The sequence below is a fragment of the Oncorhynchus masou genome, chromosome 31, assembly GCF_036934945.1.
Source record: "Oncorhynchus masou masou isolate Uvic2021 chromosome 31, UVic_Omas_1.1, whole genome shotgun sequence".
In the NCBI taxonomy this organism is placed as follows: Eukaryota; Metazoa; Chordata; class Actinopteri; order Salmoniformes; family Salmonidae; genus Oncorhynchus; species Oncorhynchus masou.
This window is the reverse complement of record NC_088242.1, coordinates 13,162,972-13,188,304: the sequence shown is the minus strand read 5'-3', so window position 1 is coordinate 13,188,304 and position 25,333 is coordinate 13,162,972. Positions and strand designations below refer to the sequence as shown.

Here is a 25,333-nt window from a genome sequence, read left to right as displayed (position 1 = left end):
AAAACTCTGAATGACTAATCTACTTGCTTCAGTCTGCTTATATGGTCAGTATGCTACTAACATCCATATCACTCTCTCTACACCAGTGGTTCTCAATCCTGGTCCTAGGGATCCAAAGGGGTGCACACTTTTGTTTTTGCCCTAACACTACACACCTGATTCAAATCATCAAAGCCTTTTGATGAGTTCATCATTTGAATCAGCTGTGTAGTGTTAGGGCAAAACAAAAATGTGCACCCTTTTGGGTCCCCAGGACCAGGATTGAGAACCAGTACTCTACACACCTAGCCAACTTAATGTGTTACTGATACTCAAAATCTAAGAGTCTAGTAATTAATGAGGGACAAAATTGTACTTTGAAAGTCTCATTAGTGGCCATTGCCAAATCACTAAATCAAAGTTATGAAGTTTCCATAGCTACTGATGGTTTGACTGATACTGAGACCTTGGTTTTCCAAATCAAGTCTTGCTTATCTCCTCCCAAAATCTCCAAGTTGAGACATCTGCACCCAAAAAGCCATCGGCACTAATTACTTTCTGTTTTCCTGAAATCTTGTTCTCACCTGTTGCACAATTTAATTTCAGGCTTTAGTGCTGTGTCACTGTCAGCATTATTTAATAATGTTTGAAAGACATTGTGTCTTTGACTTGAGTTTGTATTAAATTAGGAACACTTCATGCTTTGGGGATTACTTTCTGATTTGGTAGGTAGTAACTTGCATGGTAATGGAGTTGCCAGAAAGCCCCCAGAGTTCCCAGTAACTGTAACTCTAGCCTAGCGGTTAAGAGCATTGGGCCAGTAACTGTAAATCTAGCCTAGCGGTTAAGAGCATTGGGCCAGTAACTGTAAATCTAGCCTAGCGGTTAAGAGCATTGGGCCAGTAACTGTAAATCTAGCCTAGCGGTTAAGAGCATTGGGCCAGTAACTGTAACTCTAGCCTAGCGGTTAAGAGCATTGGGCCAGTAACTGTAACTCTAGCCTAGCGGTTAAGAGCATTGGGCCAGTAACTGTAAATCTAGCCTAGCGGTTAAGAGCATTGGGCCAGTAACTGTAACTCTAGCCTAGCGGTTAAGAGCATTGGGCCAGTAACTGGAAAATCGTTGGTTTGAATCCCGAGCCGACTAAGTGAAAAAAAATCTGTTGATGTGCCATTGAGCAAACAGTTTAACCCTAATTGATCCAAGGTAACCTGTCTAAATGACTATCGCCCCATAGCACTCACATCTGTAGCCATGAAATTATTTTAAAGGCTGGTCATGACTCACATAACAGATCCACAGATGATGCAATCTCTATTGCACTCCACACTGCCTTCTCCCACCTGGAGAAGAGGAACAACTATTTGAGAATGCTGTTCATTAACTACAGCTCAGCGTTCAACACCATAGTGCTCATCAATAAGCTCAGGATCCCGGAACTGAACACCTCCCTCTGCAACTGGAACCTGGACTTCCTGATGGGTCACCCCCAGGTGGTGAGGGTATGCAACAATACATAATCCACGCTGACCATCAACACAGGGGCCACTCAGGGGTGCGTGCTTAGTCCCCTCCTATACTCCCTGTTCACCCACGACTGCGTGGCCACGCACGACTCCATCATTACGTTTGCTGCTCACCGACTATGATGAGACCACCGATGTGTGGCAGTGTGGTGCCAGGCCAACAACCTCTCCCTTGATGTCAGCAAGACAAAGGAGCTGGTCATGGACTACAGGAAACTGAGGGCTGAGCACGCCCCCATTCACATCGATGGGGCTGTAGTGGAGAGGCTTCATGTTCATCTGTGTCCACAGGTGGTCTAGAGGAAGGCCCTAAAAACTGTCAAAAACTCCAGCCACCCAAGTAACATACTGTTCTCTCTGCTCCCGCTGCACCAGGTGTGGAACCGTCAGGACCCCGAGCAGCTTCTACGCCCAAGCCATAAGACTACTACATAGTTAACCAAATAGCTAACTGGACTATCTCCATTGGCCCTCTTTGTACTAACTCTTTTGACTCATCTCATACACTAATGCTACTGTTTATTATTTACCATGTTGCTCGTCACTTTATCCCTACCTACAGTATATATGTACAGTTCTACCTCAATGACCTCGTACCCCTGCACACAACTCAGTACTTGTACCTTGTGAATGTAGCCAAGTTATCTTTACTCCTTGTGTATTTATTCCTTGTGTTATTATTTTGTATATATTTTTCACCCTATGCATTGTTCGGATAGGGCCCATAAATAAGACGTTCACTGTTAGTCTATACCTGTTGTTGACGAAGCATGTGACAAATACAATTTGATTTGAAGTTGCTCTGGATAAGAGCATCTTCTAAATGACTAAAATGTAAATGTAAAATGTAACTGCTCTCATGTTCCACTTGAGCAATCACAAAAACTGCTAAACTCAATTAATATGCAATTACAATACAATTAGAATGCAATTACTATGCAATTACAAATACATTACATAATATTACTATGCAATTACAATACAATTACTATGCAATTACAAAAAAAAATGCTATAAAATGACGATGCAATTACAATAACATAGTAGACTATGATATTACTGTAAAAAAGTGTTACTTTCCACTTATAAGAGAAACTAGCAGGGTAACAGGGTAGAAGCATACAACGGTTGCAATGCATTGGTTGATTGTTTCTTCCATTAAAATCCATTTTAATTTTCTTCGGGATCTGTGGTAGTTAATTAATCACAAGAGTTTTGCGTGCATGCGCTGCCAATCATCACCCCTCGCTGAACTGCATACCTGCAACCTGTGGGTGGATGGTGAGTGAATTGTGGTGTCATTTATTTGCTGAGTACTGTCATTAGCAAATGTGTTTGTCATAAGTTGGGTGCAATAGGTAGAATTTTTGCTTACGCAGTGCTCATAACAACTTGCACTCACAGGCAGCCTCAAATGGTTTGATAGATTGGCCCCAAAACCTTCCATAAATTGTAGAACACAGAGACAGGCCCATTGCAGTACATCAATGTCAAATAGATCAATAAATCCATGAATTGAATGTCATGCTATTTTTCTTTATGAGAAAATAGTATCATAAACTGTAGTACTGAATTTAACTAACAAGTAGGCTAAGTGACAAGTAGGTGACTGAGTAAGGCAAGGAGTCCACTGGTGTGCTCATAAATTCATGACTTTCCAACCCACTCATATTTAGAGGATTACTCTTTTATTTAGATTTAAATGTACAAATATTTTGAATATTCATTATGATTAAAGGTCTGTATGTCCTTGCTTTTCAGTGGCCATTTTACATAGTAATAGTGATAAGCCACAGGTACTCAATATCTACAGGTAGTTAACAGAATGACATGGCTCGTGCTGCTGCCAAGAAAACAATAGTACGTGACCAACTGAACTAAGGCATAGGTTATTAGGCTATGCTAGTACACTGAACTAAATCATAGGTTATTAGGCTATGCTAGTACACTGAACTAAATCATAGGTTATTAGGCTATGCTAAGTACACTGAACTAAATCATAGGTTATTAGGCTATGCTAGTACACTGAACTAAATCATAGGTTATTAGGCTATGCTAGTACACTGAACTAAATCATAGGTTATTAGGCTATGCTAGTACACTGAACTAAATCATAGGTTATTAGGCTATGCTAGTACACTGAACTAAATCATAGGTTATTAGGCTATGCTAGTACACTGAACTAAATCATAGGTTATTAGGCCATGCTAGTACACTGAACTAAATCATAGGTTATTAGGCTATGCTAGTACACTGAACTAAATCATAGGTTATTAGGCTATGCTAGTACACTGAACTAAATCATAGGTTATTAGGCTATGCTAGTACACTGAACTAAATCATAGGTTATTAGGCTATGCTAGTACACTGAACTAAATCATAGGTTATTAGGCTATGCTAGTACACTGAACTAAATCATAGGTTATTAGGCTATGCTAGTACACTGAACTAAATCATAGGTTATTAGGCTATGCTAAGTACACTGAACTAAATCATAGGTTATTAGGCTATGCTAGTACACTGAACTAAATCATAGGTTATTAGGCTATGCTAGTACACTGAACTAAATCATAGGTTATTAGGCTATGCTAGTACACTGAACTAAATCATAGGTTATTAGGCTATGCTAGTACACTGAACTAAATCATAGGTTATTAGGCTATGCTAGTACACTGAACTAAATCATAGGTTATTAGGCTATGCTAGTACACTGAACTAAATCATAGGTTATTAGGCTATGCTAGTACACTGAACTAAATCATAGGTTATTAGGCTATGCTAGTACACTGAACTAAATCATAGGCTATTAGACTCTGTTAGAACACTGAACTAAATCATAGGCTATTAGACTGTGTTAGAACACTGAACTAAATCATAGGCTATTAGACTGTGTTAGAACACTGAACTTAAGCACAAGCTATTAGACTGTGTTAGTCCACTGAACTAAAGCATAGACTATTAGACTGTGCTAGTACACTGAATTAAAGCATAGGCTATTACACTCATCACTCAAGCGTGGTTCACTGAACAGCCAATGCATGAATCCCTCAATGAAATATGCATGATGGCATACTTAGACCTTGCAGACTATACAGAAATATCAATGTCACTGTTAATCAGTTATAATATTCAGCTCAGGGAAGTTTGTTATTCAAATTAATCTAGAGCAACAGAAAATGACATGTGTATGTCCACACCCATATTAATATCTAATTCAGTGCTTTCAGTGCCACATTCAGAATAGAACATTAGTCTACCTGGTTGTTAATGTGTGTTGAATTACATTTGAATTGTCTCATCTATGGATAACAAAATAAACAAATATAAATCTCAGCAGAACTCTTGTTTGCATAGACCCTTGATTAATTGTTTGTAAATGTAAATATATGGTGGACTTTGGCTCATTCCAAAAAAAGTCCTACTTTTCACTAGATGGCAGCAGTTACACGTTTTAGTTTACTGTGTCGCTGTCCAGTGTACTTGACGCAGTTAATAGAAAATAGCTGGACTAACCATAATACTTTTCATTTTGGCAGTGATCTTTTTTGGAGTAATGACCACGAGAAAAGCCAAACACAAATTGTGATCTAGCCTATTTGAACATTTGAAATTGGATAAGTTTTCTTCCATTAGTTACCTGTTCAGGAAAATGCCACGTTTTTGTTCTCAGTACAGCAATCCGGGTAGTGTAGGCTAACCTAGAAAAAAACGTATAGGATTCTATTGGAAAAATCCCTAATCCTACAGGATCTTTTTGACTAGAGTACTTTATAATCGAATAGATCCAAGTAAACATCCGCCTTGTAAAGGGAATCTCAGCTTCAGTCATCCACACCTTCTGAAACAAAAGTGCATTAATGAAATATAATGATGTCTATGTATGTCTTTGTAGGTTACCTAACCAAATGGAGGGAGCATAACATTGGTGATAGTGAGAGAGTGATGATATTATGTAGTGTTACATTAACTGTCTATAAAGCAGCGGTGTTTACACTGCCTACATACTGGGCAAACGTCAGACCATCAACACCTCGGCTACACACAACAATCCTTTACATATGAATTTGATCGGTTATGTAACGGGTGTATCAATATACACGTGTGATCTAGTGAATTTGGTTTTATTCTTCGGGTTCGTGTAAAGCAGAAACGTACAACATATCAATGTAAAAACATGTCATTTTTGTTGGTCACGGTGTCGCCACTTGGTCTCGTAACTAGTCGATATTACGGCGCTAACATGCGTTTCACTGGGTTGTATGCATTTGCACCTGTGTTGGTGCTTCTTCAGAATGGTAGGCTACCAGTCTTAAAGTTGCCGTGAAGGCACTCAGATTGATTTACAATTCCCCTGCATCATATATGATGGTTGAGTCCAACTCCTTCCGTTGGATACAGGCACCCTCTATTCGTTCCTCTCTTGCAATCTCCTAGTTGCCTACGCATTCTGTCTTTATACTTGCATCCAGGAAACCTATTTGGGTCTCATCTCTACAATCTCGTATCTCTGCAGTAGCCTTTCTTGATGATATGAGAGCTAATATAGGCGAATCCCTGCACCATAGGCGTCACATCTTCTTGCCAAAGCTGGATCTCTATGCATTTTTGTGATCGTTGAACAAAACCCAAGAAACCGGTGGCTGCGTGGAATAACAACGAACATGACTGCGATGGGGAAATTTAAGCATACCCTGCTTATTTTTGCAGGTCTGATTACCGCAGCTAACGGTAAGTTACTCCATATGTGGAGTTTGCTCTCTATAGATGCGACTCTGTCAAAAATCTTGTTCGACGTGTTTAACGAAAACATCAATGATAATCTGACGTTTAATAGTTTGAGAAAAACTTGCATGAGGGCAATTTATCCAGAAGCAAAACGTTTCACAATTACGGTGACTAAACGCCTGATTAATAATTGTGGTTTATTGTGTATTTTGATGTAGTCCATGGTTAAATTACAATTTAGGCTTAATTTCAGTTTATACGTAAGCATATGACTAAAACCTGACGGTCGGTCTCATTCCTGCTTTTCCGAGCGAGACTGGCATGCCGTTGCACAAGTGGCTCATCAATAGCGCCTTTATAGGTTTTACATTTTATTTTGCCCAGGCTGACCGGTGTCTTTGTGCCCCCCAATGGTTTTAAGCGTTTTAAAAAGCCACATTTGAGTGAAAGAAACACCTTGGCCTCCACAGAGGTTTCATGATTAGGCTATCATTTTCATGACCATTAATATTCCTCTAGCCTAATTATTCATGATTCGTTATCAGCCTGTTATTTATTGTTTCTTCACCGTGGATTGTAAATCATTGCCATACACTTGTGCAAATAATTCCCCCTGTAATATTATTGCAGTGGTTTTATTATTCTCATATACGTTTCATTGCCATTATTGGAATAATAATGTAGGCCTATTTGAAATGTGTCTACTTCTTATTTGAGACTATGTTGGTTCCTATATATGAGTTTTTTTTATCATATCAATAGGTTTTGTGTAATTTAGTTGAAATACTGTCTCTATCTTTAATGGTAAACCACAGAGGTACAGTGATGGGCAATTCATGTTTCATATTTGTGATGGTTAAGAATATATTGCTAGTAATGAAAACACATAGATGACTTGGCAAATAGGCTATCATCATTGACTTTTTCCTCAATAATACCTCTTAAAATGACACTTTCAATCACGTAAATGTAATTGAAGGGGATAACCAGTTCAGGGGCCACAGTTGAATATTGAATATATTAGAAGCATCTGTACTCATAGCTAGCTGGCTGCTACGCATTTCTGAACCAGATGATGAGAATTCCGATCTTGCTCTGACAATTGGCAGTGATGATAATGACATGCCTTAGTTTCATATTCGTAGGCTATTTGAGATGCTATAATCTACCCTAACATCAAATGTTTATCCATGAAAAAAAACCTCTGGAACACATGTTGACAAGGGAGGCTCACTGCATAGGTTGTTGTACAATAACATCTGAATATTAGTGATTCAACATTGTTTCACTTGTGTCATCAAAACTAGACTTTTACCATAACACCAGGTAACATAGCAACCTCAGCAGCATATGACTATATGAGTGACATATCTGTCTGTGAGTGACAATTGTTTTGTAGCAGCCTAACCACAGAGCTTGTACATTCTCTCAATGTAGTCTCTCAATGTTAGTCTCACGTAGTAAGGCCATGGAACCACCCTGGAATTGCACATGCGGGCTACATGTTTCTAAATTGAGGAGTGTCTGAATCTCTAAACACAACACCCTCGGCACGCTTACAGGTCATAGGCCAGCCTCCTGACATAGAGTAAACCCCTGACTTCTTCTACCTTCAATTCATATTTTGACTTACAATTGATAGTGAAGTGCAGTGTCATCACTACTCCCACCCACACCCACCTACTCACTCCTGCAGCCATATTAGGCAAGATCACATGCTTGTTCTGATGCATTTGGATTCTAGGTCTTTCTATAAACCAGTGTACCAGTGAGGATTTCCTACACTGGACAACTTGTTACAGCTGTTCATAAGTCATCGATAATAATTAGCCAATTTTTTTTGTCTGTCATTACATTAAGATATAAGGGCAACATAGCTACAGTATATTCAATGAAATTCACGATTTGATTTAAAACCTACGTTTAACCCTTTTGTCATGGTTGGTGTCTTGACGGATTAGTCCTGAATTGTGTGACATAAACCATTCCTTTTCTGTCCTTTCATTTATGGCAGTTTATGCCCTTTTATCATACATGAATCATTAATCAGTTAAATTAGACATAGGATTTTAACCCTGTAAGAATCCTGGATCTTGCTGTCTGACAGTTTTTTGTAAAGAGATTTCAGAAATGCAGTGGAACTACGTAACATTTCGTGTCTCCTTATGTTATGGGATGGAAACAGTTTTCATAGGCACACAAATCCCCAAAAATGTATGCCTTTGCAAAATCTAATGCTTCTACCCGAAGGAGTCACGATATCTTGATACTTAAAACCTAAATCGATACTGTCATTAATGTGGTTCTTCAATAATTATGCGTAATAATTGTTGGATGCACATTTGGTGTCCAGCTGATTAGTTACGCCCTGATATTTTCACACTTCATCATCTGATCCAGGAAGGAATTTTCCAAATAACAATCAAGTGACGAACAGCTGTTGTGATAGTGCATGCGACACAACAACAGCCCAAGTGCTGGAATGCGACACAACAACAGCCCAATAGATGTCTTCAACGCTGGGAATTTACCATGGGACCGATTAGTGTCTTCATTTTACTAGTCCTGTATTAGCGGACCTGATGTCTTCAGCGCTTGGACTTTACTAATCATTGATGTTGATCATCTCCTGTTGTTTGTCTTCAGCGCTGGGACTTTACAGCCTGTAGGGTCTTCATTACTAGCGGGCCGATATAGATGTCTTCAACTTTACTAGTCCTGTATTAGCGGACTTAGATGTCTTCAGCGCTGGGACTTTACTAGTCCTGTATTAGCGGACCGATATAGATGTCTTCAGCGCTCTTTACTAGTCCTGTATTAGGGACTTAGATGTCTTCACTGGGACTTTACTTGTCCTGTATTAGCGGACCGATATAGATGTCTTCAGCGCTGGGACTTTACTAGTCCTGTATTTAGCGGACCGATATAGATGTCTTCAGCTGGGACTTTACTAGACTGTATAGCGGACCGATATAGATGTCTTCAGCGCTGGGACTTTACTTCCTGTATTAGCGGACCGATATAGATGTCTTCAGCGCTGGGACTTTACTAGTCCTGTCGGACCGATATAGATGTCTTCAGCGGACCTAGTCCTGTATATAGATGTCTTCAGCGCTGGGACTTTACTAGTCCTGTATTAGCGGACCGATATAGATGTCTTCAGCGCTGGGACTTTACTTGTCCTGTATTAGCGGACCGATATAGATGTCTTCAGCGCTGGGACTTTACTAGTCCTGTATTAGCGGACCGATATAGATGTCTTCAGCGCTGGGACTTTACTAGTCCTGTATTAGCGGACCGATATAGATGTCTTCAGCGCTGGGACTTTACTAGTCCTGTATTAGCGGACCGATATAGATGTCTTCAGCGCTGGGACTTTACTAGTCCTGTATTAGCGGACCGATATAGATGTCTTCAGCTGGGACTTTACTTGTCCTGTATTAGCGGACCGATTTGTCTTCAGCTGGGACTTTACTCCTGTATTAGCGGACCGATTAGATGTCTTCATCGGGGACTTTACTTGTCCTGTATATAGATGTCTTCAGCGCTGGGACTTTACTAGTCCTGTATTAGCGGACCGATATAGATGTCTTCAGCTGGGACTTTACTAGTCCTGACGGACCGATATAGATGTCTTCAGCGCTGGGACTTTACTAGTCCTGTATTAGATGTCGGACCTAGTCCTGTATTATATAGATGTCTTCAGTGGGACTGGGGACCGATATAGATGTCTTCACGCTGGGACTTTACTGTCCTGTATTAGCGGACCGATATAGATGTCTTCAGCGCTGGGACTTTACGCGTCCTGTATTAGCGGACCGATATAGATGTCTTCACGCTGGGACTTTACCCTGTATTAGCGGACCGATCTGATGTCTTCAGTGCAATTTAAAAAAGATGTCTGCAGACCCGATATAGATGTCTTCAGCTGGGACTTTACTCCTGTATTAGCGGACCGATATAATTATCTGTGATTTCATGTTTTTATCTGTTTTTGTATTAGCGGACCGATATAGATGTCTTCAGAGATGTTTACACTGTTTTACTGTTTGTTTCACTCTGAATCAATTGAATGTTGTTGTGCTACTCTGTTGCAGTAAACGTGTGGTTATTATTGGGATGACAAAGTCTAATGCTGGCTTCAACTTGGCTTTCCCTACAAATCCTTCCATTAAAAAAAGGAACATGGTTTTTGCTCACTTTCTCATTATAAAAACAATGATGGTGAGATTCAAATAGTGAGATTAATGCTGCCGCTATTCATAGCTTTATCATGTGTGCCTGTGTCAGCCACATAGGGTACAGGAAAATCTGCATCCATCCAATATATTTAGTCACCATGTCCACATTAATGTTACATATTGTAGAATGTAATATTCATTTGAATATCAATGCACTGCAAGGCCAAACAAACAAAAAAGGTGTGTGTGTGGGGGGGAAGGGTCTATATTAGGCTCTATTTGTACGATTATTTACATTTTATAATTCTATAAAGTTGAGGTCCTTGAAAATTACAATTAAGTCCTTTTAAGAAGTCTCTGAAGTCCCGAATTTGACTTTTCAATGTCTGTATAAACCCTGCTTAAAGGATGTATAGTCCTATGTTGTTGCATAGGTGGAATTATGGGCCAGTTTGCATGTATTCACTTATATTTCTCTCACACTATTATTTATAAAAAGACCCATATCTGGTCATAATGAGAACTTTGACTGACTCTCACAATACTTGATCAAATGATCTCATAATCACTCCAATTCTTCTATATATAATTTAATTAATAATTTGTCTGAACTCACCACTCACATGCTAACTTCCTGATATATATATATTTTTTTGATGCAGCAATCATCATAGTAAAGGGAGGATTTGGCACTTTATATTCATCATCTCTCCATGTTGGTCATTTGATGTAGTGCAGTTGGCATTTCCATAGAAATAGAGGACGAAGCCCAATTGTTTTTTTTATACTCATCATAAGAATCTAGTTTGAAATGGCACAATGACAAAGGTTAAATATGTCATTTGTGTTCAGTAAGACTGTGATGGCCTCCTCTTACAGTGGGCTAGTATCCTCAGCCCCGGGATGTGTAAGACTGTGATGGCCTCCTCTTACAGTGGGCTAGCATCCTCAGCCCCGGGATGTGTAAGACTGTGATGGCCTCCTCTTATAGTAGGCTAGCATCCTCAGCCCCGGGATGTGTAAGACTGTGATGGCCTTCTCTTACAGTAGGCTAGCATCCAAGGCCCCGGGATGTGTAAGACTGTGATGGCCTCCTCTTACAGTAGGCTAGCATCCTCAGCCCCGGGATGTGTAAGACTGTGATGGCCTCCTCTTACAGTAGCATAGCATCCTCAGCCCCGGGATGTGTAAGACTGTGATGGCCTCCTCTTACAGTGGGCTAGCATCCTCAGCGCCGGGATGTGTAAGACTGTGATGGCCTCCTCTTACAGTAGGCTAGCATCCTCAGCCCCGGGATGTGTAAGACTGTGATGGCCTCCTCTTACAGTAGGCTAGCATCCTCAGCCCCGGGTTGTGTAAGACTGTGATGGCCTCCTCTTACAGTAGCATAGCATCCTCAGCCCCGGGATGTGTAAGACTGTGATGGCCTCCTCTTACAGTGGGCTAGCATCCGCAGCCCCGGGATGTGTAAGACTGTGATGGCCTCCTCTTACAGTAGCATAGCATCCTCAGCCCCGGGATGTGTAAGACTGTAATGGCCTCCTCTTACAGTAGGCTAGCATCCTCAGCCCCGGGATGTGTAAGACTGTGATGGCCTCCTCTTACAGTAGGCTAGCATCCTCAGCCCCGGGATGTGTAAGACTGTGATGGCCTCCTCTTACAGTGGGCTAGCATCCTCAGCGCCGGGATGTGTAAGACTGTGATGGCCTCCTCTTACAGTAGGCTAGCATCCTCAGCCCCGGGATGCTGTTAAAGGACGAGTTTAGGAATCACCGGCAAGGCAGTCGCCATTTTACATTTTTCATTCTATCACCTTCATTACAGCATTGGTACTCATTTATCCAGACTGATACAGCATTTGAAGTCTCTACTTTCTGCACAGAGGGCCTAGTGTGCATAAACCATACGTCAAACACTGGTTTTTCGACTCCCATAATATTTTTTTTTGGGGGGGGGTGTCACGGTTTCCAGGGGAATTAGCAATGCTGCAGGCATTTTCAATGGTTCCCAGGCTTGTGAAAGAACCATTAGTTTTGTCACAGCTGTGCCATCAGAGATAATGACAATGACTGCTGCTATGCCTTGTTGAAAGGCATGTGGGGACTTAGGACAGACAAGGACTAATTCATCTTGTTTTATCAGGCAGGATGTTACAGATTATTTGAAGAAAACGCATCATACACATTTCCGACCTATATCATTGCAATACCATGAATATGTTTATGGTCAACAAATCCATGTTTATGAACTTCTCCATATCATAGAAAGCATGCTCCTTGAGTCACTGAAATTGTAGACTCAACTGTTTGTCTACAATGCACAGATGGAGAACCTATGATGGGGGCAGACATGTGTAGGCAACAGCTTTAGAGGGCTACAAAAATCAATTTGTTGCAATTATTTGCCAATATATGTGCAACGACCTTGTATTAAAAAGGTGAAATTACTGTATAAACCTATTTACATTGAGGCTGTAACACAAGCAGGGTGGTAACTTAATTTGCCAACATAACTTGTGCTTGATTGTCCAATGCAGATACATGGTGACAATTAGATGACATTGGGTCGTTACCAAACTACAAGACATTGTGAATCCGTGAGATCATAAGCCTTGCATGCAAATGTGACATTCTAGACCCTGAGAGAGTGCAGTCATAGCAAGGAACTTGTTGATTGAAACCGGTTGACCTTGTTGATTTGTGAAACAACCTAATTAAGCAGAAATAGTGCCTTTATTAGAAATGTAGCGTCAGTACTTTACCTAATTTCTACTTCTGGAATGTGTTAACTGGATATTTTCCTGTGGCTATAGTCCTTTTGAACATGACTCTTAAAAATAATCTGGGTTGGACATTGTTCGGATAGTTTTGAACAGCTGACCTGTACATAACTAAAATATAAACGAAACATGTAGTAAAGTGTTCAATATATACAAAAAAAGCTTATTTCTCTCAAATTTTGTACACAAATTTGGTTACATCCCTTTTAGTGAGCATTTCTCCTTTGCCAAGATAATCCATCCACCTGACAGCTGTGGCATACTGTATCAAGAAGCTGCTTAATTAGTATGATCATTACACAGGTTCACCTTGTGCTGGGGACAACGAAAGGCCACTCTAAAAGGTGCAGTTTTGTCACACAATAAAATGCCACAGATGTGTCAAGTTTTGAGGGAGCGTGCAATTAGCATGTTGACTGCTGGAATGTTCACCAGAGCTATTGCTAGAGAATTGAATGTTCATTTCTCTACCATAAAGCGCCTCCAACATCGTTTTAGAGAATTTGGCAGTATGTCCAACTGGCCTCACAATTGCAGACCACGTGTCACCACGCCAGCCCAGGACCTCCACATCCGGCTTCTTCACCTGCGGGGTCATCTGAGACCAGCCATCCAGACATCTGATGAAACGGAGGAGTATTTCTGTCTGTAATCAATCCCTTTTGTGGGGAAAAACTCTGATTGGCTGGGCCTGGTACCCCAGTGGATGGGTCTGGCTCCCAGGTGGGTGGGCCTATGCCCTCCCAGGCCCACCCATTGCTGGCCTCTGCCCAGTCATGTGAAATCCTTAAAATAGAGCCTAATGAATTTATTTAAATTGGCTGATTTACTTATTTAAACTGTAAATCAGTAAAATCGTTGAAATTGTTGCATGTTGCATTTATATTTTTTTCATACAGTACCAGTCAACAGTTTGGACACACCTAGTCATTCAAGGGTTTTCCTTATTTTTACAATTTTCTACATCATAGAATAATATTGAAGACATCAAAACTTTGAAATAATACAATATATTTCATATTTGAGATTCTTCAATGTAGCCACCCTTTGCCTTGATGACAGCTTTGCACCTCTTAGCATTCTCTCAACCACCTTCATCAGGTAGTCACCTGGAATGCATTTCAATTAACAGGTGTGCCTTGCTAAAAGTTCATTTGTGGAATTTTTTTCCTTAATGCGCTTGAGCCAATAGTTGTGTTGTGACAAGGTAGGGGTGGTATACAGAAAATAGCCCTATTTGGTAAAAGACCAAGAACAGCTCAAATATGCAAATAGAAACGACAGTCCATCATTACTTTAAGACATGAAGGTCAGTCAACCCAGAACTTTTCAAGAATTTTGAAGGTTTCTTCAAGTGCAGTCACAAAAACCATCAAGCGCTATGATGAAACTGGCTCTCATGAGGACCGCCACAGGAAGGAAGACCCAGAGTTACCTCTGCTACAGAGGATAAGTTCATTAGAGTTACAAGCCTCATAAATTACAGCCCAAATAATTGCTTCACAGAGTTCAAGTAACAGACACATCTCAACATCAACTGTTCAGAGGAGACTGCGTGAATCAGACCTTCACAGTTGAATTGCTGCAAAGAAACCACTACTAAAGGACACCAATAATAAAAAGAGACTTGCTTGGGCCAAGAAACACGAGCAATGGACATTAGACCAGTTTAAATCTGTCCTCTGAGAATTTTGGTTCCAACCGCCGTGTCTTTGTGACATGCAGAGCAATGAATGGATGATCTCCGCATGAGTGGTTCCCACTGTGAAGCATGGAGGAGGAGGTGTGATGGTACTTTGCTGGTGACACTGTCAGTGATTTGTTTAGAATTCAAGGCACACTTAACCAGCATGGCTACCACAGCATTCTGCAGCAATACGCCATCCCATCTAGTTTGCACTTAGTGGGACTATCATTTGTTTTTCAACAGGACTATGACCCAAAACACACCTCCAGGCTGTGTAAAGGCTATTTGACCAAGAAGGAGAGTGATGGATTGTTGCATCAGATGACCTGGCCTCCACAATCACCTGACTACAACCCAATGTATGATGATGTGGGATGATTTGGACCGCAGATTGAACAAAAAGAATCCAACAAGTGATCAGCATATGTGGGAACTCCTACCTGTTGGAAAAGCATTCCCAGTGAAGCTGGTTGAGAGAATGCCAAGAAAGTGCAAAGCTGTCATCTAGGCAAAGGGTAGCAACTTTGAAGAATGTAAAAAATAAAATACATTTTGATTTGTTTTACACTTTTTTGCTTATTACATGATTCCATATCTATTATTTCATAGTTTTTATGTCCTCACTATTATTCTACAATGTAGAAAATTGTAGAAATAAAGAAAAATCCTTGAATGAGTAGGTTTGTCCAAACTTTTGACTGGTACTGTACATTTTTTCATTATCCAGAGTGACATACGCTCTGTAATTTCCTGGTTTCTAAAATTCTAATGGTTTGCTTAATTTCAGTTTATGTGACAAAACAACCAAGTATTGTGTTGAGAATCATTGTACCATCTAAAATATTGTGTTTTCAGCTGTTTGAAGCTGGTGTACAAAAATGCAAAAACAAAACTTTAGAATGGGAAGCATAGAAATAGCGTACATAGAACATATCTACTGCTTCTTTTTTGGTTCCAAGTAGAACTATTTTTTGGTTCCAGGTAGAACCCTCGTAGAAAGGGTTCTATATGGAACAGAAATGGTTCTACCTGAAACCAAAAAGGGTTCTTCAAAGGGTTCTCCTATGGGAACAGCCAAAATAAACTTTCTTTCTAATAGTGTATTGCTAAAACTGTCTCTTAACTCACCAGAAGACAACAACCACTAAATTCTCCCAGTTCTATGTTCATTTCCATGTGGCAATGTTGATACTTTTGAATGCTGACCATTTTTAGAATGTATGATGACTGCATCATCATGCATATTACCTGTACGCCTTAAGTGTGCTAGCGCAGTCTTGGAGCCTTGTCGTTAAAGCACCTCAATTTCAACCAATGAGACGACTTTGACCATGTGACATTTCACAATTCCCAGTGGTTATTTCAGAAACCACAATCCATTTAAAGCCTATTAAATATGAATGCTATATGAATGCAACAGTAGCATTCCTCCACCACACATCCTCTGCAAACCACTTCACTCATATGGCAATGTAAAGTACACTACACAATGGAGTGAATGATTGACAGAGTCATTTTAAACGCCTCAAATTTCTCCTCCAATTATCATATACCGTACATCCCGAATGGTAGGAAACCACTTCAAAATGACAATATCATCCCTAAACTGTGCCAAACAGCCACTTAATTCAAATGCATATTTTCTGAATTCCAAACCATGTAGACTTTTTTCTATTCTGCCCCTTGTCTCCATAACCTGTACAGAAAAACCATAACCTGTACAGAAAAACCACATAATTTCACAAGTGGAAAATCACATGATTTCGCATGAAATTTCACGTGAAATCATGTGAAAATGTGTTTTTAGAACACTTCACATGTGATCACGTTTTCACATATGTAGTGGTGGCGGCAGGGTAGCCTAGTGTTTAGAGCGTTGGCCTAGTAACCAGAAGATTGCGAGTTCATACCCCCGAGCTGACAAGGTACAAATCTGTTGATCTACCCCAAAACAGGCAGTTAACCCACTGTTCCTAGGCCGTCATTGAAAATAAGAATTTGTTCGTGATCACAAGAAAATGTTTTTTTTTTTAAGAACATTTCACTCCTTCATTTTACGATATCTGCTGACTCTGGACACTTTTAAATGCAAATGGCCTTATTGGTTATATATGTATGAGAGGGGTCTTTTAAATTGATTGTATTAAGTGGATCTCCAATCTAATGCCCAACCAAGGGAAATAACTAGACAGGGAACTATTTTTGAAGTCACAAAACTCTCCATTACTTTGTATAGGAGATGGGGTGGCTGTCACAAACTCCAAATAAAAGATTCTGCTGTCACATAGAGCCAGCTGTCTGCTAAATAATGTATGTTTTTGGCTCTCAACTTTGCATCCATCTGTCTAATCAATGTTTTCAATGGAAAGTGTATACCTATAAATAGGATTGTATTTGAGTGATTACACAATTTAGTCTAAAATGGCGTGGAAAGCTATGCTTCTTGCCTCTTCTAAGAATTGTAGATGTTTCTATTCATTCAAATGTTTTTCTTTCTAAAACAGTGTATGTGTTCTATGTGTATCTTCCAAAATCACTGACAAAACTCAAAGTATTTAGTATACGTGTAAAAAGCACCAGCAATAAACTACATGTATAGCCTTCTTTGTTTTATACTAAGTTTGGTTAAGTCTGTCTTGAAGAGTGCCTTAGTAGAATGAATAAAAATACAAAATAGCAAGAGGTAAAGATTCAATGGACGTTCGTGAGTGTTAAACTCCGGAGTAAATATAGATGTAGGCCGACCAGTATATTTAGGAAAAAGACAGACTGTATTCTAGTTCTTTAGCCTTTAGAGTCCTCCTAACTAGTCAGATATGAAGAGGTTCTCTTGACCTCTCCTTTGGAGTCCTCCTAACTAGTCAGATATGAAGAGGTTTTCCTGAGCTCTCCTTTAGAGTCCTCCTTACTTGTCGGATATGAGAAATCTGCGTTTCCTATTTAGGCAGTGTGCTAGTACTTCTTGCGTGACGTCAGAATTTGAGAAAGGAAATGAGGTTGAGAAACAAGTGTGATGAATCAAGACTCATTTCTGATAGCTATTAATAGCTATTACACAGTACTAGCTAATCTCTTGTGCTTTGAACAGTTGATTAAATTTTACAACTTGCCTGGAACACTGTTAGAATCAGATTAGACACATTAGAGTATTTTTTGTTTTTGCAGAATAGCGGTTTTGTCAGTAATGTCATGGATATATGCAACTGCATTAGTGAGTAGTCAGGAAAATCAAAGTTGGTCACTTTCAGGAGCATATTGGCTAATATCAGCACTATACATCAAACATTTAATAAGAAACATATGTAGATATCCTCCTCCTCACAAGTTGCGGGCCTTTCCAAAAATACAGCATAACAACACATATGCATGAAATTGTAGTTTTTAACTGAAAATGTGATCATCTCATCAATTCTGATTGCACTGCAGAAAATAGCTCAGCGTCCTGAAATCATTTATTTGGTAAAATGGGAAGAGAACGCTGCAGACATCTGATTTGAATGGAGGAAGTAATTGAGCTAAATTTAGAGTCCATTAAAAACTCATGCACTTAACAGCTTTAGCTGTTCTGCAATACGTAGTCAGTGACAGAATGATAATCTGACATCACACCCACACAACATTCTGGTGACTAAATCTTAATCAGTCTCATCAAGAAGTTCTCACTTCAAGACTGAACTAGAGAGAGATGTGAGAAGCAACAGATGAGGCCCTGAATGGTGCTCTGGATACTGTACATTTACATCAATGTGTTTACTCCTGCTGCATCCCTTAATTGCAATTTCAGCCATCAACATTGTACTCATTGTACCATGTGTTGGGCTTACCTGTGTACGCAAATAGAAATTGATAATTTAATTAGCTGTGAATGGCACCTTAGATCCTTGTCTCTATATGAAAGAGCATAGATCTACCTCTCTCTCTCGCTCTCTCGCTCTCTAAAATCTGCTAAGTATCAAAGAGTAAGAGTCATCAAACATGATAAAAATTGTGGTGCTTCTGGACAATTCTTTGACACCTTCAGTAGAGAACTGAGGACAACTGCAGTGTTTCACAATAGAATAGAACAGGCATTGTTAGTGCTATGTTGTCCATGCAGGCAGCACAGATGTATTGACAGTAATTGGAGCCAGAGATCTGAGGGTATGAGAATTGCAAAAAGAAAAGCTTCAGGAGAGGCTTACGTAACACTTCAAGAAAATGCCAGCAACCTAATCAAAATTCTCTAAAGGGCAGAAATATTGCCAAAAATAGGAGTTGCCAGCTGCTTGGTATTTGACATTTACCTTTTGAAGGTGGATTTTACTAGCCTAGCAAGCCGCTGATCTTGCGAGCTTACATGAATGTTCGCCACAGCGAACATTCATGTAAGCTCACAGGATCAGCAGCTTGCAAGTCTAGGATTTTACTGGACTATTGCAACTTTCTCCTCAACTTTTTAGGGTGTTTCAAATATTCTACTACCCTCTTAAAATATTGTACTCCATGAACATACCTTCTTGTGTAAGTACTTTAGAAATACCACATCTAGTCGTTTGGTCGGACGAGTGTGAAGTGAAGTTCCTTTCAGTGTGCTGAGACATCACAGGTAATCTGAGAAACAGTGGCAATAGCAGTTAACTGGAAGGTGTTCTGATTGGCTTCTCCAGAGATACCATCACTACATTATTCAGTTTTCTACCTCCCTATTTCCTGCCTTTGCTCCTGAAAATGTTCAATAGAAACCTACATGTAGTACTTATGTGAGTTGTGAGATGTGACTATTTGATGCCTACATTGACCCTTTTATGCAGTCAAATGACCTAGTGGTCTTATAGGTGGAATGTTGATCATTTCATAATTAATCAACTTTATTTTAAATAATCCACAGAAAATCTGGTGTTTCTATATCAGTCTTCTGTGATGCATATTAAGTGTAATATTGGGACGCAAACTCAACATGTAATACATTTCAACTCTATATCTGACATAGTACAGTTGTCTTCTTTTTTTAAGACCATAACCATGTGTGTGAGGTGTTTACTTTTGTTTCAAAGTGCATTTGTTTAAGACTACCAAGAAACACTGTGACCCTGATTTAGCCCACTGCGGTAAGAGGTTAAAAGAGGAAAAAGTTGGCCCATTTCCTGGGGCCAGTTCAGAAAGCTTTACTCTTACCCAATGAGAGTACTATATCCTGGAACTGGAATGTATTGAAACAGTGATGAATGCCCAGATTTCGTTAGATTTTCTGTTGTTTAGGACACCCACCTATTGGCATGTTTGCAGTCAGAACTGGAAAAAGAAAATCCACCTCAATCTGGCCCACATCCATCATTGGAACAATCCAACTATGGCCACACTTCAATGACTAAGATCCTGAGCCTGGTTTGAGACACGTCTCAATACTTCTGTTTGATATTGGTAAGATATTTTTGATATGAAAACAAAATTAAAAAATAAAACTGTCCTTTAGATCTGGTTCTAATGTTCACCAGTGACCAGAATAGATCCTACGCCAATTTTTGTGTCAGTCACATTACATTTGGTCCAGACATATTCCACACTTTTTGTGACTTTATTCCATGCAAAAAATAACCAAGCACTTTTTCTGATTACTACTCATTTTGTTGTCATTTGTCTCATAAAAGAACAATTTACATGAACTTTAGCTCAGAAGTCATGGAGCGAAAAGGGTACGACAGATGTGGAAAGATTTGCAGACCACCTACTGTGATGCACCTAGATCTATCAACAGTCAGGATGTGGTTTGTCTCCAGGGTATTCACTTAAAGTGTTTAAATGAATGTTTTTCTCGTATTTGAGCATCATTATTCCAAGAGTGAGCCCGGATGTCTTGTTTCAAGCCAGCTTGTGAGTAAAAGGTGCAACTGGTATGGATTGGATTACCATCAAAGTCATGTTCCTCCTCTGATTTTACATTTTATTTATGTGACAGATTTATTTTGTTATGAAATGTTATTGATATTTGTTGAGGACAATTCTTTATGCATATGTTGGAAACTTATGGTGATTTGCACAACACTATTTCTCCTTCTGAATCTATCAAGTTGTGAATCATAGCAGCTTGCATTGCTTTCAGGGTCATATACTTTAAAATGTATATTTTTGTAGCTACGTTATGCCTCTAAAATTGTCTGTAACGTTGAAGGTAGCTTTATTCCGTCAGTCTCAAGCACTAGTAAAGCAGCAAACAGCAGTTGAAACAATAGCAGTGTATCCCTGCCTCTGTTTTGGTTAAAAGCTGAGGGATAGGGCTTAAGAAATGTAACCACTCCCAAATTCATAGACAGAGCTATTGATGCAAGGACGGACCATCCATGATATCAAAATGATAGTTGAACCATATTTTGAGGCTATATACTGTAGTGTTTATTTACATTTACTTTGTTGACAAACATTGGAGTAAACCAAGCTTACATTTTGAGTTCTGATGGGGTGCGACAGTTAAACTAAGCTCATTAGGCATTTCTAAGTTATATTCTTCAAGAATCAATGGGTACATCATTCATTTATAAGTCGAACAATGGATGTACTGTAGCAACTGCAGATTGCCACTGTACTTTGATCAGGGAGATGGTCATGATCTCCTTGTTGGATGCTTGTGTAACCACACATGTAGACATGCATCAGAGGTGCTTTGGTGGTGACAGAGACAATGTTGAATGTACAGTATTCCGGTATAAAATTGAATTGATCCACACAGAAAAGATATCAAAGGGCAGAGAATCCCCCACATGTAATAATCCTGAGGGCCAAGGAGTGGCATCAAGAGGAGTGACAGGACAAATCCTGGCTAAGCCTGGTTTATGTGTTTTCTACAGGTTGTATCTGTCACCGGCTCCCTTTCAGGCCACAAAATACTACTTGAATTGTTCTATTTTATACAGGGGTTCTGTTTAGTTGGCTTTATGGTGTAGAAAAATGTCCTTCATTTTCTACCTTGAATGGTTAATATTTATATAGGATAAGCAGCAATAATGCATGTTGCTGCTGTCAAAGCCACAGCTTTAGTTGGTCCTGTACGAATGAATTATCCTACAACTTTGGAAACAGGCGATATCTTCATTGTTGTTCCCAAAAAGTCCTGCTACATTTGTCTTAGCTACTTAGCTTATCTGGCAGCAGCTAATCATAATGTGACAGCAGGCAGTACTTTTTGTTAATACTTATTTTTCCAACTTGGTTTGAAATTCATAAAATGAGGTGGATTGTTAGTTTGCACAGTATAGGTGGGTTGTTCTTGAATTGTGGTGGCATTTGTGTCCCTGCCTTTGCAAACATGAAAAACACTTGAAAATGACAGTTACACATATTACATTTGAAAGGAAATGATAATTTACACAACCTTTTAGTATGTCATACATTTGAGGATTCCATTGATAATTTGGTGTAAATACAAATTGTGACTTCATGTTACTTAATTGAAATGAAGGGAAATAACAGTTTGAGCAAAATGGTTAATCATATCACTTTAGTGGTTGATTTTTAAAGGTTTGACTTTACACGGAACCCAAACCGGCTGCGCAAGTGCGCCATTGTGCGCCATCGTGCATATATTTATTTTGTCCCCATACACCAAACGCGATCACGACATGCAGGTTAAAATATCAAAACAAACTGAACCAATTACATTAATTTGGGGACAGGTCAAAAAGCATTAAATATTTATGGCAATTTAGCTAGTTAGCTTGCACTTGCTAGCTAATTTATCCTATTTAGCTAGCTTGCTGTTGCTAGCTAATTTGTCCTGGGATATAAACATTGAGTTGTTATTTTACCTTAAATGCACAAGGTCCTCTACTTCGACAATTAATCCACACAAAACGGTCAACCGAATCGTTTCTAGTCATCTTTCCTCCTTCCAGACTTTTCATCCTTGAACTTATATTGTGATTGGCATCTAAACTTTCATAGTATTACTACAACGACCGGCAACAATGTGAACGTCTTTCAATTAACCAGGTGGGTATAACCAATGAGGAGATGGCACGCGGGTACTTTCTATAAACCAATGAGGAGATGGGAGAGGCAGGACTTGCAGCGCGATCTGCGTATGAAATAGAAAGGATGGCATTGCAGACGCTCATTAATGCGCGCGAGCAGTGTGGGTGCAATAATTGAATAACATAGATTTCTACATTTATTTTGCAACGCTCGCGCATGCGATGCGAGCGGTGTAGTCAGGGTATTAGCCCTCAGTATTTGTGGCCTCCATTTCAGAAAATCCTAATTATTTACCAAAAATGTCTCATTGGTGTTACCATCATTGGTGTTCTCTCTCATACTGGTGGCACAATGTTATCATAATGGTAAAAAAATATGTAAAGTCGTTAAGCTACCATATTCATTGATTTAGAATGGAAATATTTACCAAAATACATTTAAATAGAAATCTAGAAAAATTAAGTTAATTTGTCAAAGAATACAATGACCTAATGCCACCGTAATTCAAGAATGACCCAGGCCGTTGCCCAGGGGGTACCAATATGGCTGCCAGGGCATTATGGGATCCTGTCTACGCAAATTTTTGATTAATGTCTGACTGACTTTGACACCAAGTCTGTATGACTGAGATTTGTCTGTCCCTGATACAACTTCCATGGATGCAGTCCATAGTAATTGGGCAAGAAGTTCAAGAAATCCCCTTCATATAAAGTTTATTATTGACAGATTTCTGCTGTGGTTTTCTGCTCCGTTACTGGAAGTAGAGAATATAATGACAACATAGTCCGAAATGAGTTGTATGGAGCCTGTGAACCTTTGGCCCTCTTGTTTCACAGTACACAGCACTCTACTGTGGAGCCGCATAAGAGCCCCCGGCAGCCGACCCAGCCAGAGACTGTGTTCACCACAATCTAATGAGCTGTCAGGGCAGAATTTATGGTTTAACACGGGCAATTTCTAAATTAAATTCACAGCTGCATGTAAATCGTCACGGCATTAAATACAAAGCGTGAGCTGGTTTATTACAAATGGCTGGAGAGAGGGTTGGCCAAAAGATTGGCTGACATTTGTAACAACGCCATTGGATGCCAGGAGTCAGGTCATTGATAAATGTTTTTGGTGTAAAACTGTTGTCAAATGTACCAACTGCTTATTGAATACATTATAATGTTTTTATGCCTTGAGTATATGTTTTTTATGCGTTAAATGGAGACTTTAGAGCAAACAATTTTTTATTTTAAATAATTCCATAAGTAGTGCAACTGCAGGATGACCCTCTGAGTTCCATACCTCATTGCTTGGTGTGGAAAAAAGGTTGTGATCAGGAGAGAAAAAACACATTACCAGCCTTTCTTTTTAACGTAGATGTACACTATGGAGTAGCATGGAAGTACCTTGGAGCCACTTTACTCAGCGTAGCCAGTTCCAGCCCCCGGGACTATTTGTACATGCAGAGTTTGTGTAGAAAGTAAATAGAGATACCAATATGATACAGCCACGCAGAATCATTCCACCTTGGGAACTGACATGGCAAACTAAGGGCTCCCTCTATTTCCTCTGATAAACATTGGAGTGTTATGAAACACCTTCCCTTATGAATCAAGTACATTTACATAATCCTGACTGAGACCTTGAAGGGCAATGTGTGTTGTTACTGTATATGAATCAATAAAAATAACACCAAGTATAAATCACTTTGAGCTGAATCCTAATGTATGAATTTGTGTAACTCATTCAGTGGTGTAAATAGGAGATTTACATATAAAGTCTTGTTATACACACATATCTCACGTTCCTGTTCACACCTTTTTATCTGTAAAATGATTGATCTCAGGTTGTGTTTGCTGAATTGTAGGTGTTACAGGCACAAAAGCTCAGGGAACTTGAATACAAACAAAACCATACCTATCCATAAAATATTAGTTTGAATCTCAACCGTTTAGAATGCAGACAAGGATAGTTCACATTTTGTGCTGTTTGAATTTTTCAATGCACAGTGATTGAATTGGAGCCTTAGAACAGTATGTGATAAAAGGGCTAACATCTGTCTGTTTCATGGCCTCAAGGCCAAAGGGGGAGATTACCTTAGCGGTTGATTTGCTACCCATGCAGTGATCTCACTGCCAAAGGTTGTTCATTATTCCCACATTGGAGAGATAGTTGTGTATGCAAGCAACATGCCTTTTATTAATGGCAGTAGTCAGTTCCCAGATACGGACATCAACTTGTGTAGACTCAGGCAATGCTGCGTTTACTCCTGGGCTGTTGTACACCAAGCACCTTCTGACAGTCTTGTTCCATACTTAATTGGACTCCTATCACAGCAATTTACAGGAGATGAACTACTTCCTGTCTGTCTGGATACCACACTACAATGAGGAATAATTCTGCTTGGTGAGTGTTTCCTTTAGCCTATCAGCTATGATTTTCGAGATGTGTGTGGATAGGTGAATGGCCCTCAAAAGGCAAATATGAAATGTCTCCACAACTCTTCCAGAAGGGAGATGGAGAG

The 25,333-nt window shown here is 39.5% G+C and overlaps 1 protein-coding gene across 1 annotated transcript in view; it reads left to right on the top strand.

Moving 5' to 3' along the window:
* The first annotated feature begins 6,153 nt into the window (after positions 1–6,153).
* LOC135523452 (CUB and sushi domain-containing protein 1-like) overlaps positions 6,154–25,333 on the top strand; it is a 422,532-nt gene continuing 403,352 nt past the window's right edge. Inside the window, exon 1 of the mRNA XM_064950127.1 lies at positions 6,154–6,233. Coding sequence (XP_064806199.1) covers positions 6,167–6,233 — 67 coding nt within the window. The 5' untranslated portion in view covers positions 6,154–6,166. The remainder of the gene's footprint in view (positions 6,234–25,333) is intronic.